The following is a 16,282-nucleotide window of genomic DNA, read 5'->3' as shown; positions in this document are numbered from 1 at the left end:
ATGCTTTGGATCAGTGTCTTGCTGCATAATCCAGTCGTGCTTGAGTTTCAACTTACGGACTGAAGACCGGACATTCTCCTTTAGGATTTTCTGGTAGAGAGCAGAATTTATGTTTCCCTCAATTACTACAAGTTGCCCAGGCTCTGAAGCAGCAAAGCATCCCCACACCATCACACTTCCACCACCATGCTTCACCGTAGGTATGATGTTCTTTTAGGGGAATTCAGTGTTTGGTTTATGCCAGATCTAACGGGACCCCTGTCTTCCAAACTGTTCCACTTTCAACTCATCAATCCACAGAACATTCTCCCAAAAGGTTTGAGGATCATCAAGGAGTGTTTTGGCAAAATTCAGACGAGCCTTAATGTTCTTCTGAGTTAGCAGTGATTTTCACCTCGCCACTCTTCCCTGGATGCCATTTGGCCCAGTGTCTTTCTGATAGCGGAGTCATGAACAGTGACCTTTATTGATGCAAGAGAGGTCTGTAGGTCCGTTGATGTTGTGATGTTGTCCTTGGCTCTTTTGTGACTTCCTGGATGAATCATTGCTGTGGTCTTGGAGGAATTTTGGAAGGTCGGCCACTTCTGGGAAGTTTCACTACTGTGAGTAGTAATAAGAGTTTTTCCATTTGGAGATAACGGCACTCACTGTGGTTCTTTGGAGTCCCAGAGCCTTTGAAATAGCTTTGTAACCCTTCCCAGACTGATGTCTTTCAGACAGCTTCTTCCTCAACGTTTCTGGAATTTCTTTCAACTTTGGCATAATGTCTTACTGGGTAAGACCTTTTAACAAACTTCATGCTGTTGAGAAAGTTCTATTTAAGTGTTGCTTTGATTGAACAGGGTTTGCAGTAATCAGTCCTGGTTGCGTCTAGTCCAGCTGAACCCCATTATGAATGCATTTTGAAGGAAGTAAAATTTGCATAATTTTTTTTAGCTAACTGTGTAGTTTGTGTGGTTGTATCACACTAGTCAAGTGCTACTAGCAAAATCCATGGCAACCAAAGGTCATTTATGATGGGAAGCGATCAGTTTAGAGTAAGTGAGACATAAAATCTTACTGGCTCACTTTGTTTTGTAAAGATCTTCCTAAGAACACATCCAGTTCTTCAGCACTGTTTCATGAGTTTCATGTAGGTCAGAGCAGCCATCTATGACATATATACAGTAGTTCTTCTTTATTTGTAAAGTACTTATTTACAGTTAGTCAATGGGCCTCATTACTCAAGCTGGTTACAAATGAATTTATTCAGAAATCATTCACAAGAGTGTTTACACAAGAAACGTGGTGTTCATGAAAATCCTGTTAGTTCGGAAAGATTGAATTGAGTCGAGTTTTTGCGATTGCCGCTGCCACCAAGCAGTTCCCGACTGCAAAGCTGGAAATATTGTTACGCCACTACTCCCCTGGAAATGCTTGTTTTCCTGTCTTCTGTATGCTAAAAAAAATTTTATTGTGATTTTAAAAAAATGCTAAATTTCACATTTTAGCGTATTAGAATATCAAAATTGTACAAACCTATTTAAACATTAAAAGGTAACTGGTGTCGCTATTCAGTCACTTTACGTAGTTGCTTATGCAGACTTTTGCCACTAGGGCGGAAATCCGATTCTCGTGTCCGGACGTCCAGCAGTCAAAAAGCAGCATGAGGGTAAACGGGAAAGTAGTTTATCAGAACAAACTACAAATGTGCTCTCTTTTTTCCCCCCACAAATTTTTTAAATGTGGGGTTTTTTTTCTTTCATCATTTGCAAAACTCATTATCCATAACAGACGGAGAGATCTCATTGGGGAACAGCCTTTTATTAATCGATTGGAAGTGCATGGGAAATCTTTATTGGAGTGACACAGCTGTGAACACCCTGTCCAAAACAAAACAATCAAACAAAACCATCTGTATAATGAGCAAAACCAAGAAGTGTGTGTGTGTGCGGGTGGGGTGGGGTGGGGTGGGGGGGGATAGATTAATCTAAGCAAATATACCGGCATCTCAGTCATCCCTGGTGCTCTGCGAGACAGAGATGCGAGTCTGATGCAGAGCCACACCACGTCGCACAGAGCCACACCTCTTCATAGATTTCCATAGACTCACATTCTCGTTCTTTAAGGGGAATCTCTTCAGATTGTCTCAGTATTTCTTTTCCCTGTAGAGGAGCATCACTGCAATGCAGCAAAAATAAATCTAGCGAATACAAGATAGTGCGTGCCCTGCAGACACAACCTTGTGCACTATACAGGGGTGGTGAAAGAGGGGGGGTCTTAATAAGCAAACATAGCCTAGTGCATCGGGAGGCGGGACGTCCCCCCGGACATGTGGTGAATATTTACCTTGTAAACACCCGGTGGTAATTTACACCTGAATAAACAGTATCAGCTCGTCCGCCCCTTAAACTCATACTCAACGTAGGTTTCATTACAGTACAGTAGAAAGCATTTCTGTTATTCTTTATAACCCATATTGCACCATCAGAAAGTGGGACACAAATATTCAGCAACCGAGGCTCAAAACTTTCCTAAAACCATATATGTGCAAAAAACATGACTAAAGGACTTTTATTAATCGATCAAAATCCAAACTTTTCCCTGTAATACCCACAAATAAAGGTGATTTTTTTTTTCTCATTTAATATATATCATTTATATATTAATTTATAGTAATAAGAATACTAAATCTTTACATTTGATCATTTTATAGTGAAAAAAAAAAAAAGATCGTAAATGCCGGATCAACTTCCGGCTGTTCTCTATTTCAGATTTATCTTTATCTTCATCGTCGTCGTCGTCGTCATCATTTTTACCGGTCGCTCCCCATGCACCCATAAGAAAATGTTAACTTTTAAACGTTAAAAATCTGAAAACAGTGACAACTTTGGAACAGTGGTGATCACACACTCGCGCGCTCGCACTCTCTCGAGAATTCATTCCATGTTTTGATATTAATTTAATTACACAAATAATGTTCGGTAGAAAAAAAATGGGCTCCCAGTCATCATAGTGCACACTAAATGCTAACTAATAATAATAATAATAATAATAATAATTATTATAATAATAATAATAATAATAATTATCCAAATAAATCAAGTTGGCAATCTCCCATCTGGAGTGTGTTTCTTTTTTCTTTTTTTTTTTTGAAAAAGTGAATCCATGTGTTTAAAAAAGCATAAAAGAAAGTAAGGAATCGGCAGTGGCCCTCCCGTGAGGAAAGGCCTCTATGTACAACTGTGTGATGAGTTTTTTTTGCTGTGTGTTTTTGTATGTGTGTGTGTGTGTGTGTGTGTGTGTGTGTGTGTGTATGTGTGTATGTGTGTGAGTATCCAGTCCATGTCCTCTGGGTTATACCAGTGTGTAGGACTTGGCGTAGGGATTGCTGCTCTGTTTTAAGTGTCCCCGAGAGTCTAAGAGGGACTCCTGCGACGTGCTGAGCTTGGCAGCCTGAGCCAAGTCCGAGCCGGCTTCTCTCTGCGGCAGTGTGGAGGCGCCGGAGCCTGGCTGCCACTGCTGTGCCTCCCGGGTCGCCGGAACTTCCACTGGCACCGGCACCAGGCTCGGCCGCTTCAGTGACCGGCTCTTCTGTGGCTCCAGGCCCGACGCGGCTCGGTTCAGTAGGAAGTCCATACGCAAGTATGGCGGCAGGTGCACCAGCTCACCCCCTGCAAGACGACAAAAAGCAGACGCTAGTCTGTGTAACTGTGGAGCTGCCATCGTGGTAAAAGAATAAAAATTATTTCATAAGAATGTAAAATCACCCACCACTTTAACAGAAAAACACCTGTAACCCCTGCTGATTTGTACGTTATCTTATCAGACAATCTTATGGCAGTAATGCGTAAAATCATGAAGATACAGGTCAAGAGCTTCAGTTAATGTCCACATCAGTCATCAGAATGGGGACAGTCTCTAGACTTTACAGAGAATCAGGCGAAAAACAAGAAACATCCAGTGGACCGCAGATCACCAGACAGAAACACCTTGTAGATGAGAGAGGTCAGAGGATAATGGCCAAACTGGTTCTAGCTGACAGGAAGTCTACTATAAATCAAATAAACCACTCTTTACAATCAAAGTGATGTTTTTCCAATCTTCAGCTGTCCAATTTGAGTGAATTTGTGCCCAAGAGCCTCAGATACCTGTTCTTGGCTGACAGGACTGGAACCCGATGTGGTCTTCTGCTGTTGTAGCCCATCCACCTCAAGGTTTGGCATGTTGTGTGTTCTCTGAAATGCTTTTCTGCTCATTACGGTTGTAAAGCGCCGTTATTTGCATTGCCATTTCCTTCTTGTCAGCTCAAACCGGTCTGGCCAATCACCTCTGACCTCTCTCCCATCAGTAAGGTGTTTCTGCCCACAGAACTGTCGCTCACTGGATGTGTTTCTTTTGGGGATTTTTTTGGACCATGCTGTGTAAACTCTAGAGCCTGTTATGTGTGAAAATCCCACGACATCAGCAGATTCTGAAATACTCAAACCAGCCCATCTGACACCAACAACCACGCCACGGTCAAAGTCACAGAGATCACATTGTTTTCATTATTTAGGTTCTGATGTTTGATTAACTCACCTGGCCTGTGGGCTTTGGGCACAGCCATATTCATGACCCTGCATGCGTCCTGAGGTTTGGGAGGCGAGGCCGTGAACCTGCATATGCCTGACTCAGATGGCGTGCTGGACGTCAGGCTGTCCGTATAGTCGTTGGTTCCTGCCGTCATCTGCTCAGAGGACGTGTCTGAAATGAAGCACTCTGTGATAGTGAACTTGGCATGTCGGAGCTGCTCCTCCATCTTGGCATGCTCGTAGGCCCGTGCCAGCTCCTCGTAGGTGGAAGAGGCGCTCTCTGTGGACACCATGCTGCTCCGGGCTCGATCTGCACACACCACAGAACACGTGAATGACTCCAGCTTCCTTTCAGGGTGGGATATTTTATTAGCTAGGTGGCTAGTGTTACCAGCAAAGATTGTGAACATTTATTTATTCACTTAATATTTGTGCTCATGTTAGCTATTTATGATTATGATCAGTATTAGCAAACAACCATTGCAACCATTAATGGATATCACTTAAAATCCTCTAAGATGTCAACTCTTAATCCTCTTAAAAGGTCAGCACATGTTAGCATTGATGATTATAACCGTTTATCAATTAGACTTGAAATTCCTCTCAGATATCCTGTTAGCTTAGCTCATATTAGCTAGCTGGATAGGATTAGAAGTGAAGCTCCTGAAAGTTTATCATTACCAATGGAAAATTCTCTCAGATATCCTCAGTTTAAATCATTTTAACCATTGTTAGCATCAAACATTTATAAATATGTATTTAACTACCTGTAAAGTGAGCTAACGTACCAATATTAGTTAATATTAGCTGACTAGTATTAGCACTGGGCATTTATAGATATTCAATGATCCTGGACCTCCTGGACATAATAGATGTCCATGTCAGAGAGGGATACCTTTCTAGTATTATCACAGAGCACTGAAAAGATTTATTACTTCAAAATCCTCTCAGTTATAATGTTAGCTAGTGATAATATTGATGATTATTGACCTATTAAATATAGCTTCAAATTCTTTCAGAAATCCTGTCAGGTTAGCTCATCGTAGCTAACTAGCTAGTGTTAGCTTTGAATATGGCTTAAGTTAGCTCATGTTCAACAAAGGATTTTGTGTCAGTGTTGTAGAGTTATTGAGCTAGTGTAAGTATTGATAGTTATGAACATTTATAACTATGACTTAAAAATCCTGTCAGGTTAGCTCATATTAGAGCTGTTAGCATTTAAAATTATGAATGTGACTTTAAAAAAAAACTCTAATGTGCTAACTCATCAGTGTTAGATAGCTGGATAGTATTAGCACTGAACGTCGGAAACATTTATGGACATCATGTTATATAGCAAGCTAGTGTTAGCATGAGAAACACCACTGTTAGCGCATATTATCTAGTGAGATAGCATTCTAGGTAAAAGGTTAGCTGTTGGCTAACAAAAAAAAAACAATTCTTTCACAGAACTAGGGTACATTTAGTTGAGTAATTTGTAACTTAATAACATAAACTAGTCACACTTTTTTTTTTAAACGTATCAGAGTTTCAAATTGGCTTCATATCGGCTGTTTTGATTAACACCGGCTATCTTTTAGCTCTCCCTGCGATGGAGTGTAATGCCATCAAGGATGTATTCCTTACTCCTGTCTAGAGTTCCCGGTGCTCCGAATTCACCGCAACCCTGCCCAATATGAAGCTCTCACCGAAGATGAATGAATGAATGAATGAACTTTTAGCGAGTATTGTATCTTTACATAGCATTAGAGAGGATGTTAGCAAGCTGAGTGTGGATGCTATGGCCTTCTGAGAGAAAAAAGGAATTTCATAATCACTTCAATACGGGCTTGTTGAAGAAAATCTGGTTTCAGTGTTGTTTCACTCCTATCAAAAATGTAAAACGGGTCATTCATTTTTAAACCAGCGTTAATCAGAACTGCAGAAAGATGAAGATGAAGAACCTGTGTCTTGAGATGGACTGACGCTGTAGCTGTCGCTCTCTTTGTCCACAGAACCAGGCACTCTCGGCGTTCCCAGCCTCCAGTCCGTGCTGAGCGTGTGTGTAGAGACCTGCGGGTGAGGACGGTTCAACGTCCACTGGCTAGCGTAGCGGCTTCGTGCGGCAGGGCCTGGTTTAGCCGCTCGCCGCGATGTGGGATCTGATGGCGTATAAATAGTTCCGTTCAGTCATAGTGTAGCCCGCACACAGACACCCCAGTGTATAAAGATAAATGGAAAAAAAAATTCTTACTCGACAAGCTGCTTTTGCTCGTCCCGGGCCGAACGTCCGAGACGTCCACCAGCGGCCCCGTGGCCTGAGTCAGTGACTGGTAATGGACTGTGTGTGTCGCTGTGGTCGTTTTCTGCTTGGCAGTTTCTCCAAAATCGTTCTCAGTGAGGAGCACGGTCGATCTGTCGTCTGAACACGAGGGCAGGAAAAAACCGGAACCGTTAGAGATTTCGGTGTTTGTAAGATTACAGTAGTGGAGGCGCTAATGAGCTGAGGAGCAGCAAACTCACCCACGGTCTCCATTGTGTCTCTCTCCTCGATGAGGAGCTGAGCTCTGGGGATGTCGATGTGCATGCGTAACGTCTGCTGCTGCTTGTTCAGGGTGTCTGAAGGCCGTGTATTTTTGCTGGGAGCAAACAGAGCAGATTTTGAAACAGAAGTCATTTTGAAAAATCGCAAGCTCCTCCGAATGGTGCAGAGTTTGCTTGATTTTGCAAATCCTTCGAAATCCTGGACGGGCCGCTATATTTAGCTGTTATTCCAGACCTTTTCTATGAACTAGGAACTTCTTGTACTGAGCATGCACGTGTCATGAAATGAACAACGGTTCTACTCACAACATTCAAAGCATGGTTTAGCAAGAGGGATTACTAACACTTGTACATTCGAGGCGACAGTATTATTTTTGGAGCTGTGTACATGCTTCTAGGAAAGTGCGACAGGTAGTCGGTTCAAACGGCTACGTTCGTTACTCAGAACACGGAGAAAACGGACGGCGTAACGAGCCCGAGAAACCGAGCGCTTACTGTACGACAGCTGCTCCTAACCAAACAGAATCGAAAATTCAACAGTGCTGTTGGATGAATTTGTGTTCTTACCTCATGAGCATCTCTGCCAAGCTTTTTGCATCTACAAAGCAAACGAAAAGCAACTACTTATTTAAACTATTTACATTTTTAAAATGCCGCACACAAGGTCAGCGCTACAAAACGTACTGTAATCACGGAAAAGCCGTTTATTACTACTTCTTACCTCTGAGCCTCTTCAGCCTCTGCTCCCTCCTCCTCCTCCTGAGCACCATGAGCAGGACGAAAAGCAGGACCATGCCCACCAGGATGCACGAGATGGTCACCATCATCTTCACACCTTCATTGTTACTCTTCTTCACTGGGTTTTTTACTGCGGTCTTCACTAGCGGTGGAATGGTGCCTGGAAGGTTAGGCAAGAAAACATGTGTGAGATTAAAAGAAGGTCCTCTAAGTTTATTAATAGTTTATTCAAATTACAGCTAAATCAGCCGTTCATCTGGCGAGCGTTGCCTAGCTTTAGCTAACAGCCGCAGAGCCACTGCAGTCATCATTTGACCTTTGGTAGAAATCTGCAATAATGCCCAGTTGACCGATGCTGCACTTAAAAGAGATGAGCTCATCTTTCTCGTGTGAGCGCAGGAACACTCAAACTTTTTTTCCCCCCAAGGGTTAAACATGAAGCAAGACCGAGGGCTGGACCTCTGAGAGGAAACCCGGCTTCGTAATTACACAGCGGTCCCTGGTGAGAGGATCGGTCAGAGGTTCAGCCCTCACACACACGCTGAGAAATTCATTCTCGCTACTACAGAGCTCAGGGGACCGTCCAAAGGGGAGTCATAAAAACGTCCAAACACATGACGTGAAGTGCAGGAGGACCCAGGGAAGACCGGCCAAGCCATTTTCATTTCAGCCGCTAATATACAGGTGCATCTAAAAAATTTGAATTCATTTTTTCTGTAATTTAATTCAAAAAGTGGAACTTTCATATATTCTAGATTCAATACACATAAAGTGAAATATTTCAAGACTTTTTTTTTTTTTTGGTTTAATCTTGATGATTATGGCTCATGGAAATCCAAAATCCAGTATCTCAAAACATATCATAACGTACCGTTACATAACGATATCATTCACAATTCTATTCCAGACCATTTGTATGCATATAATGCATAATAACGTGCGTAGTTTTCTAAACGTCTTTAAGTGGTGATTTATTATTTTTTTTACGTCTTTTGAACGGAATTTTACTGCAATGCACAACACGGGTCTGTGCAGTTGATTTTGAATCCAATTCATGTTTTTATTTCTATTTCGAACAAATAATTTTTTAATCGAAAATTTTAGTTTACTCATATTCAAGTCCTAGAGCTGTACCGTTGATACCCTGCTCATTATAAACACTACTTACTGCCGTCGTAGTTGAGCGTGGAGAACTTGACCCGTTTCTCGGCCAGCCCGGCACTGTTGTACACCTTCATCTGCAGCTCGTACCACGTGGCCTCCTGTAGGTCCATCAGCGTGTAGCTCTTCGTCAGTGACGTACGCTGGGCTTTGGTCCACACCGGACTATCCAGAGGTCTATACTCCAGAGTGAAGGACGTAATTGGACAGCCGCCGTCATTCCAGCCAATCAGGTTGAGTCGCACACAGGTAGCATTAATGCTTGTAAACAGCTCTTGTTCTTTGGAGAACTGAGGTTCTGGAGAAAAAGATTTAAACTAAATGTATTAAACGTTTCTGTATATTAGCTTGATCCAAAGCGTGTATATGATAGTGTATATATATCTATGTGTATATGACATACCTTTCCCATGAGTCTTTGCTTCTATGATCTCACTGATGCGGCCCGGGCCCACGGCGTTCTGGGCTGTAAGAGTGAACTTGTACCAGGTGCCACACTTCAGAGTCTCCAGACGGTACGAGCGCTCACTCGGGCTGATGGGAAAGTTGCCCCACTGTTCGCTGTTGTCCTCTGAGTACTGCAGAATGTAACCTGAAGACATGGAGACAGGAGGAACAACAGCTACGTAAAGCCAGCGCTAGTCCAAATGAACGGACATGAAAGAAAACAAATATACTAGGGTTGTATCGTCTCACATGATGTTGATTAATTACTTCATCAGTATGAAAAGGTTATAACGTCTTACCCTCTCTTGAGTCTTATTATTATTACGAATACATTATTTAAAGAGGAGACAAATCAGTATTGACCTGGTTGAGAAATTCAAGTAAACATGAATCCATGTGAATAAGATGTTATATCAGGTTTGGCCACAAGGGGGAGATGTTGATTTCTTATTCGCAACGGTTTTATTCATGCACACACCTCTGATGGAACTCCCACCGTTGTCCCCTGGTATCCAGGACAGCGTGATGGACGTGGTCGTCGTTTTGGTCACCGTGAGACGAGGCTGATCTGGAGGGACTGAACGTGTGCATTCATGAGAAACCGATAATATACTGGACGGGTTATTTTTCTCTACTCGGAATTTTATCCAGCTTACCTTGCACCTGCAGGTTCAGCGTTATTTCATCAGTACCCCAGTTATTGCTGGTGACACACGTGTAGTACCCAGAATCCTCAGCTTTCACGGTCTTTATGACAAAGCTGCCATTTCCGTGGATGCTGCGCCTTCCATCGATGATGGCCGGGCCTGGGCTCCCACTGACAAGACACATAGGTATGACATATCCTAGTATATATACCTGGACATTTGGCTGAGCAGAAGAGGACATGTTTTAACAAACAGAACCTTTTGGTCATGCGTATAAGCTGTCAAATCTAACGATCAGTATAACGATTTGTGTTATGTGCTATTGCTGTGACCTTGAGGGTTTTGTTACGATTATCTGTTTACCTTTCCTTCATCCATTTGACTGTAGGTGGCGGATCTCCCACAGCCCTGCAGGGCAGGACGATATCTCTCATCCAGGGCGTTGTCACTGTGCCACTAAAGGTGAGGATCCTGGCAGGAGCTGCATTACACAAACACACCGGCTCACTCACTACATGGAAGCGGGCTCGAGGAAGCAGGATTTTCTGAATGCAGCTATAAAACAGCATTAGTGACAGCTGCATTTTGCATTGGGATTATATATCATGAATCTGCACAAAAAAAGTCCACAACATTGAAACTATTTACAATGAATAGGCCAAGGGTTAACGTCAACGTGGTTCTACTACCACCACCATGCTTCACTGTCGGGATGATGTTCTCAGGTTGAGCAGTATTTGCATAACATTTAGGGATTGTAAATCAAAATTCCTCACTGTACCACCTTTAGCAAGCGGTTCGACCGTGATGACCTCGCTGCTGTTCCCGCGCCCGGCCGCCGTCACTGCCATCACCCAGATGCTGTACTTCCTGTTCCGACTCAGATTCTGGACCTTGTGGAGGAATTCGTCCGGAGCAGCATCGAACTCGCTCACCACCTTCCGAAGTGAGGAACGTGAGTGAGGTTTAATACCTTAACATACCTGCGGCTGCCAGTCAGAAAGCTTTGAGTCTGGAAAGATTTAGTTAATGAAATGCATCCTATATAATCCATTCCCTCTTAAACGAAGGTAGGATTCGATAATGTGTGTGCTTATATCGCTACAGGTTGCGATTCTTGCAACATACTAAAACAAACACTGGTTAGTCGCATCACCGAAACGTAAGGAAGAATGCATGATGGGCATGCTCTTATAGGAAAGTAATCAATAGTGCGATGTGGCCCGATACGAGCTTACGCTAAAGCAGTTATAAGACAGTCATTTAAAATGTAGTGTAGTAAATTGTTGAAACTGGACGCTCAATATTTTGCCCCACTGTATGCAAAAATCATGGGACGACTAGCTGGAGATGATGTTGGATAAGGACACATGAATGTATGTGCATGTAAAGGGAGCGGCAACTTCTTAGGTCATACCGTGGGGTACGAGCTGGAGCAGAACACTGTGTATTTCCTGATCACGCCATTTAGTTTGAGTGGCGGGAGCCAGGAAACATACACCACCGAGTTGGATGCTGCTGCCGCCTTCACGCCGCCTGGTGGACCTGGAACTAGAGGGGGAAAGAGAATCGACGATGAGTTACTATAAAGAAAAAAAAGAAAAGTAAATCTTACCAACACTGGTACAACTGTGAATGGGAAAAAAAGCTCAAACGAAGACATTTATTTTGTCAGTTTTTTATTCAAATAATTATTGCTTTATTCATAAGTGATGCAATAGTGGGTTTAAAGGACAATATGCTTAACCACTTTGCTAGTAAATGTGTTTTTCAAAAATATACAGACATTTGTATCTAAAATGAGCAGATACTACAAAGGTTTCTCGGTGCTTGGACCCCAAAGATCGCTGCTTGCAGCTAGACTTAGAAGTCCAAGCACTGTTTGTTGCTACTTTCTGTTATTTTCTTTGCAGGTTTCTTATACTTATTCTGTCTGTTTATAATGGGATACAAGAGATGGAGAGAATTTCAGGAATATTATAGCATCTAAAGCACTCAATGGGTTTCTGGTTGACAAACACCTTTTTTTTTTTTTTTTTTTACATTTGTAAAAATGTTTGTTTAATAATTTAACATGGGCCATTTTGATTTGAACAGGATTAACAGTTATAATATTATTGTTGTATTGGATACGATTAAGTATTAAGTATAAGTATTGAGTACTATTAAGTATAAGTGCAGTCCAATATCAGAAATTCCGGCTCACCGTCCTCTTTGGTGCGGATGTAGATCTGCTCGGATCGTACGCCATCTCCAGCCCGGGTGAACGCCAGCACCTGAATGCTGTAATTGGTAAATTTCTCCAAACCGTCCAGCTCGAGAGGAGGCAGCAGGGTGGTGATGTTTCTGATCTCACCCAGTTCTGAAGGATTGAAATGATACCAGATAAAGCACAATACATACAAGTCACCAACACATGCTGATAATTAGCTATACAATATATTGTGATAAAGAATACACACAGTCAGTACGTACAATATTGTTTATCATGGGCACTTAAATATCATTTTACTTCCTAATCATGGAGGACTGCCTAGATAGGCATACATTTTAAGGGGTAGCACTTGCAGAGGTGCCAACATTTACCATTTAGACCGAACATGGATGAAATTTGCTCAGCGGAAAAGGCTGGAGATGAAAGGACTTGGAAGATGCGAAGACCTGGTAGTAGGAATTACTTCAAAGAACTTCACGCTGGCTTCATCTTGGAATTTCGACACAACCCTCATTATTGTGAGCCAGCAGAAACCTATAACGTGACTGGACGGTAAAAATAATGGTGCTTTGCGGTTTTATTACCATTGCTCGGAAAAAAAAAAAACTAATCAAAAACCAACAAAAATAATCGTCTCGTCCACTGACATCCACTGCACTTCTGTGGTAAAATTCAGTTCATCTGCCTGATATGATTTTCTTGTTAGCATTGTTTAAAAACACATGAAGGACTGTATGATAGAATCCAGTTCACATCCAGCACCTTCTTTCCTTCTGCCTTATTCTGGACATGAGGCATGAAGCCTGTAAATAATTGACGTCTATCCATCACACTCCCTTTCCAAGTTCTAATTTTGTCTCTTCCTGCAGCAAGCCACAGTCTTTCCTTTCCTATCATTCACTCTGTGTGTGTGTAAAAGCCTCCAGTCTTATAATGAAGCAATCTAAAAACAAATTGGTTGGGGGAAAGCGGTGGATTAAGGGATATTTCTGTAATGCTGGAATTGTTTTCTGCTCTGCATTTGAAGACCTATCTGAGGCTATGATGTAGTATTTTAAGAGGTGGATAGAAATATGCAAACAGTTGTAGAAAGCAAAGAAGTTGCAGTGGGGTGAAGAAAAAATGAATAATGTGTCAATTATCAATCCATTGATCCATACAGACTTTATCAGGACTTGTAAAGAGACTGAATATTAATGAATGCGTTGTAATGTAGCGTGGATTAATAATTAACAGACCCTGCCTCTGTTGCTGCTTGTAAAGGAGGAGTGAAGGGAAGCTTCTGCCCCCTCGTGGTGAAACTGGTGAAATGTCTGAATTTCAGAAAATGCTGAAATATTAAATGTCTATGTCAGGAACGGCACGAAATAAAGCACTATAGAACATTAACAAAGATTAACTTGTATTAATATTATACGTATGCTGTGTCATTTTGAATATAAATTCTGGTATCCCGTTTAATCTACACTGAAGGCTAGTTCCTCAGTTTCTCTGATCTTCAGGGTTTCTTTGGCTGGCCGAATGTTTTTAAAAAAATGTATTATTTATTTGTTTATTACCAGGAACAGGTTTATAAAAGGGAAACCGTATTTGGAGAGAGAGAGAGAGAGAGAGAGAGAGAGAGAGAGAGAGAGAGAGAGAGAGAGAGAGAGAGAGAGAAACTGTTTGGCTAGTTTTGCTAGTTAGCAAGCTATTCTCACTAGTAAGCAGCATTACAAGACATATTTTTCTGCTGTTGCTGTCTTCCATGTTGGTTTTTTCTCACTTCGCACTGCAATTTTGAGACTGGAGAAATCATTATAAGTTGCATTTTCATATGCATTTGGGGAAACCACTTGTGTTGAACTATTTCAATTGCTTTTGTTTGATTTGTTCATTGCAAACAGCTTTTTTGTCTGTACATTTTGACAATAAACCTGATTTTCAACGGGGGTCGAATAATTTTGATTGCAGTTGTAGGTCCCTGCTTTCAGGAGCAGGTAACGCTTTACATTAAGGTTCTCTTAACTGCTAACATGAAAGCGCTTTCTGCCCTCTTCCACATTCATGAGCTCACAGATGCCCACGATTGGCTAGTGTACACTGTGATTGACAGGGGAGAGAGTGTATGCTCCTCCTACCCAAATGAACACTTTAATAGCCTGAGAACTGAGGCTGAAAACAAGTTTTAATACTTGCACCTGAATAGCAGAGTTCAGTAACATGCTGTAACAAAGTTTTTGTTCATATTTTGTGGAATTCATGCACGTGCATTTCCTTAACATTTAAACAAGCGTCTATAAATACACGTGGTAACTTACTTTGTTATATATATTATGAATTATAAATGTAGACGTTTATGCTTTGTTAACATTGACTAATGTGTAAATATTACCCAGGAACATTTCCAAACCACAACCCTGTGAACGAACAGTGACCTGCAGGCACATCAGCGCCTGTTCTGTACCTCCATCAGGTAGATTGGCCCAGTAGATGATGCGAAAGCCCTGCAGCACGCCGTTCAGAGCTTCCCGAGCGGGTGTTGTCCACGACAGAGAGATGGTCTCAGGAGACGTAGCCGTGGCAGTGACCTTCTCTGGAGCTCTGCTGGGAACTGAACGGAATGGGGGGGGACAGAATTAGGAAATTGCACATAAGGCAGAACTTTGTGTCTATATAATATATGTATATTGTATATAATATAGACATTGTGATTAATTATGTCACAGTATGCTATTTTGAGATCTTTACAATTTCTTAAAACAATTACAATCTGATTGGAAGCAGTTATGATGGTAAAAATTTTGTACTCAATGTAATGATACACGAGTAGAAAGTAGAAAGATCTGGTAAAGTACCATGATATGATATTTGTTGTTGTTATATCATCCAGCACCAAATTGATTTACACAGTACTCTCAGCAGGAGTGGAAATGTAGAGTTTGTTTAATAAAACCTCTGAGACTGGTAACCATCCCATGAAGAATAAAAGTATAAAACAAGTACATTTTGACTGGATAAGAGGAAACCTGCTAAAATGGTGCACATACTGAAATTTCAAGTCCAAATTTGAAGCAAAGTAATTACTAATCATGTCCACAAGATGGCAGCACATCCACACTGCCTCAATACTGCCAACACCAACAGCATATAAGGAGATTCAGTGAGACATGGTGGAAACTGGTGGCAATCTTTCAGCCCATGTATCTCTGCTTTACAATTTTACTACAGAGTGTGTAAGCCACTTTGCGTAAATGTAAACAGAAATCTCAGCTTGTCCTACCATCCTCCATGGTGGTAGCTCGCACTTCGCTGGATGCAGGTCCCGGTCCAGCACTGTTGCTCGCCTGTACCACCACCTCATACTGCGTGAACTTCTTCAGGTTGTTCAGTGTGAGCGTCTCCGTTTCGCTCGTGCTCTCCACGCTCAGGCAGATGAACTGGTGGCTTCCGTTCACCGAGTGCTCCCTGTGGCACACCTGGTAGCCTCTGATCATGCCGTTTTGGAGGTGTTTCTGAGGAGCCTGATGGGAAAGAATGATGCATAAATAATCTGCATCTGTGAACCTGAGGAAGATATTGGGTGGAAACAGTTATGTACCTTCCATGTGACCTTGATGCTCTGAGAAGACATCGCTTCGAGAGTCACATCTTGGGGTGGACCTTCAGGATCTACAAGCATATAAACGCAATTTGTGAGTATCAAAGTATTGAAGAGTAACAAACATATTTTAATCCAAATAATGTGCGCCAATCGTTCTGAAATAGTCAAATTTGGTGCCACTATTTTTCTCCAGTTTAGCGATAAATGAATGAGGAGTTCCCAGAGAATTCCCAGAGATTCTAATTCTCAGAGAACAAGAAGTAAAATCAGATACCAGGCTAAAAAGAGCCCGCAAAGTCTGTTTTGTGAAAGAAAAAAAATAACTGGAACTGGGTAACTGGTCAGGTGGGATTGGTCAGAATTCGGTTTGGTCAGAATTCTTTCTGGAGTGGGTAAAATTGGTTAGAACTCCGTC

General features: G+C 41.9%; 1 protein-coding gene across 1 annotated transcript in view; it reads right to left on the bottom strand.

Annotated features, from left to right (window-relative positions):
• Window positions 1–1,757: 1,757 nt before the first annotated feature.
• Window positions 1,758–16,282, bottom strand: part of dscama (Down syndrome cell adhesion molecule a) — a 71,084-nt gene continuing 56,559 nt past the window's right edge. Inside the window, exons 16-33 of the mRNA XM_017489885.3 lie at window positions 15,865–15,935; window positions 15,547–15,787; window positions 14,731–14,877; window positions 12,276–12,431; window positions 11,487–11,620; window positions 10,854–11,007; window positions 10,433–10,550; window positions 10,079–10,239; window positions 9,901–9,999; window positions 9,379–9,567; window positions 8,983–9,273; window positions 7,798–7,974; window positions 7,644–7,674; window positions 7,056–7,171; window positions 6,787–6,954; window positions 6,497–6,694; window positions 4,561–4,863; window positions 1,758–3,653 (exon numbers count right to left, since the gene is read on the bottom strand). Coding sequence (XP_017345374.2) covers window positions 3,337–3,653; window positions 4,561–4,863; window positions 6,497–6,694; window positions 6,787–6,954; window positions 7,056–7,171; window positions 7,644–7,674; window positions 7,798–7,974; window positions 8,983–9,273; window positions 9,379–9,567; window positions 9,901–9,999; window positions 10,079–10,239; window positions 10,433–10,550; window positions 10,854–11,007; window positions 11,487–11,620; window positions 12,276–12,431; window positions 14,731–14,877; window positions 15,547–15,787; window positions 15,865–15,935 — 3,071 coding nt within the window. The 3' untranslated portion in view covers window positions 1,758–3,336. The remainder of the gene's footprint in view (window positions 3,654–4,560; window positions 4,864–6,496; window positions 6,695–6,786; window positions 6,955–7,055; window positions 7,172–7,643; window positions 7,675–7,797; window positions 7,975–8,982; window positions 9,274–9,378; window positions 9,568–9,900; window positions 10,000–10,078; window positions 10,240–10,432; window positions 10,551–10,853; window positions 11,008–11,486; window positions 11,621–12,275; window positions 12,432–14,730; window positions 14,878–15,546; window positions 15,788–15,864; window positions 15,936–16,282) is intronic.

Source organism: Ictalurus punctatus, chromosome 16 (assembly GCF_001660625.3).
Source record: "Ictalurus punctatus breed USDA103 chromosome 16, Coco_2.0, whole genome shotgun sequence".
NCBI classification, from domain to species: domain Eukaryota; kingdom Metazoa; phylum Chordata; class Actinopteri; order Siluriformes; family Ictaluridae; genus Ictalurus; species Ictalurus punctatus.
Note: the sequence above shows the minus strand (reverse complement) of the source record. Positions and strands in the feature narration are given on the sequence as shown.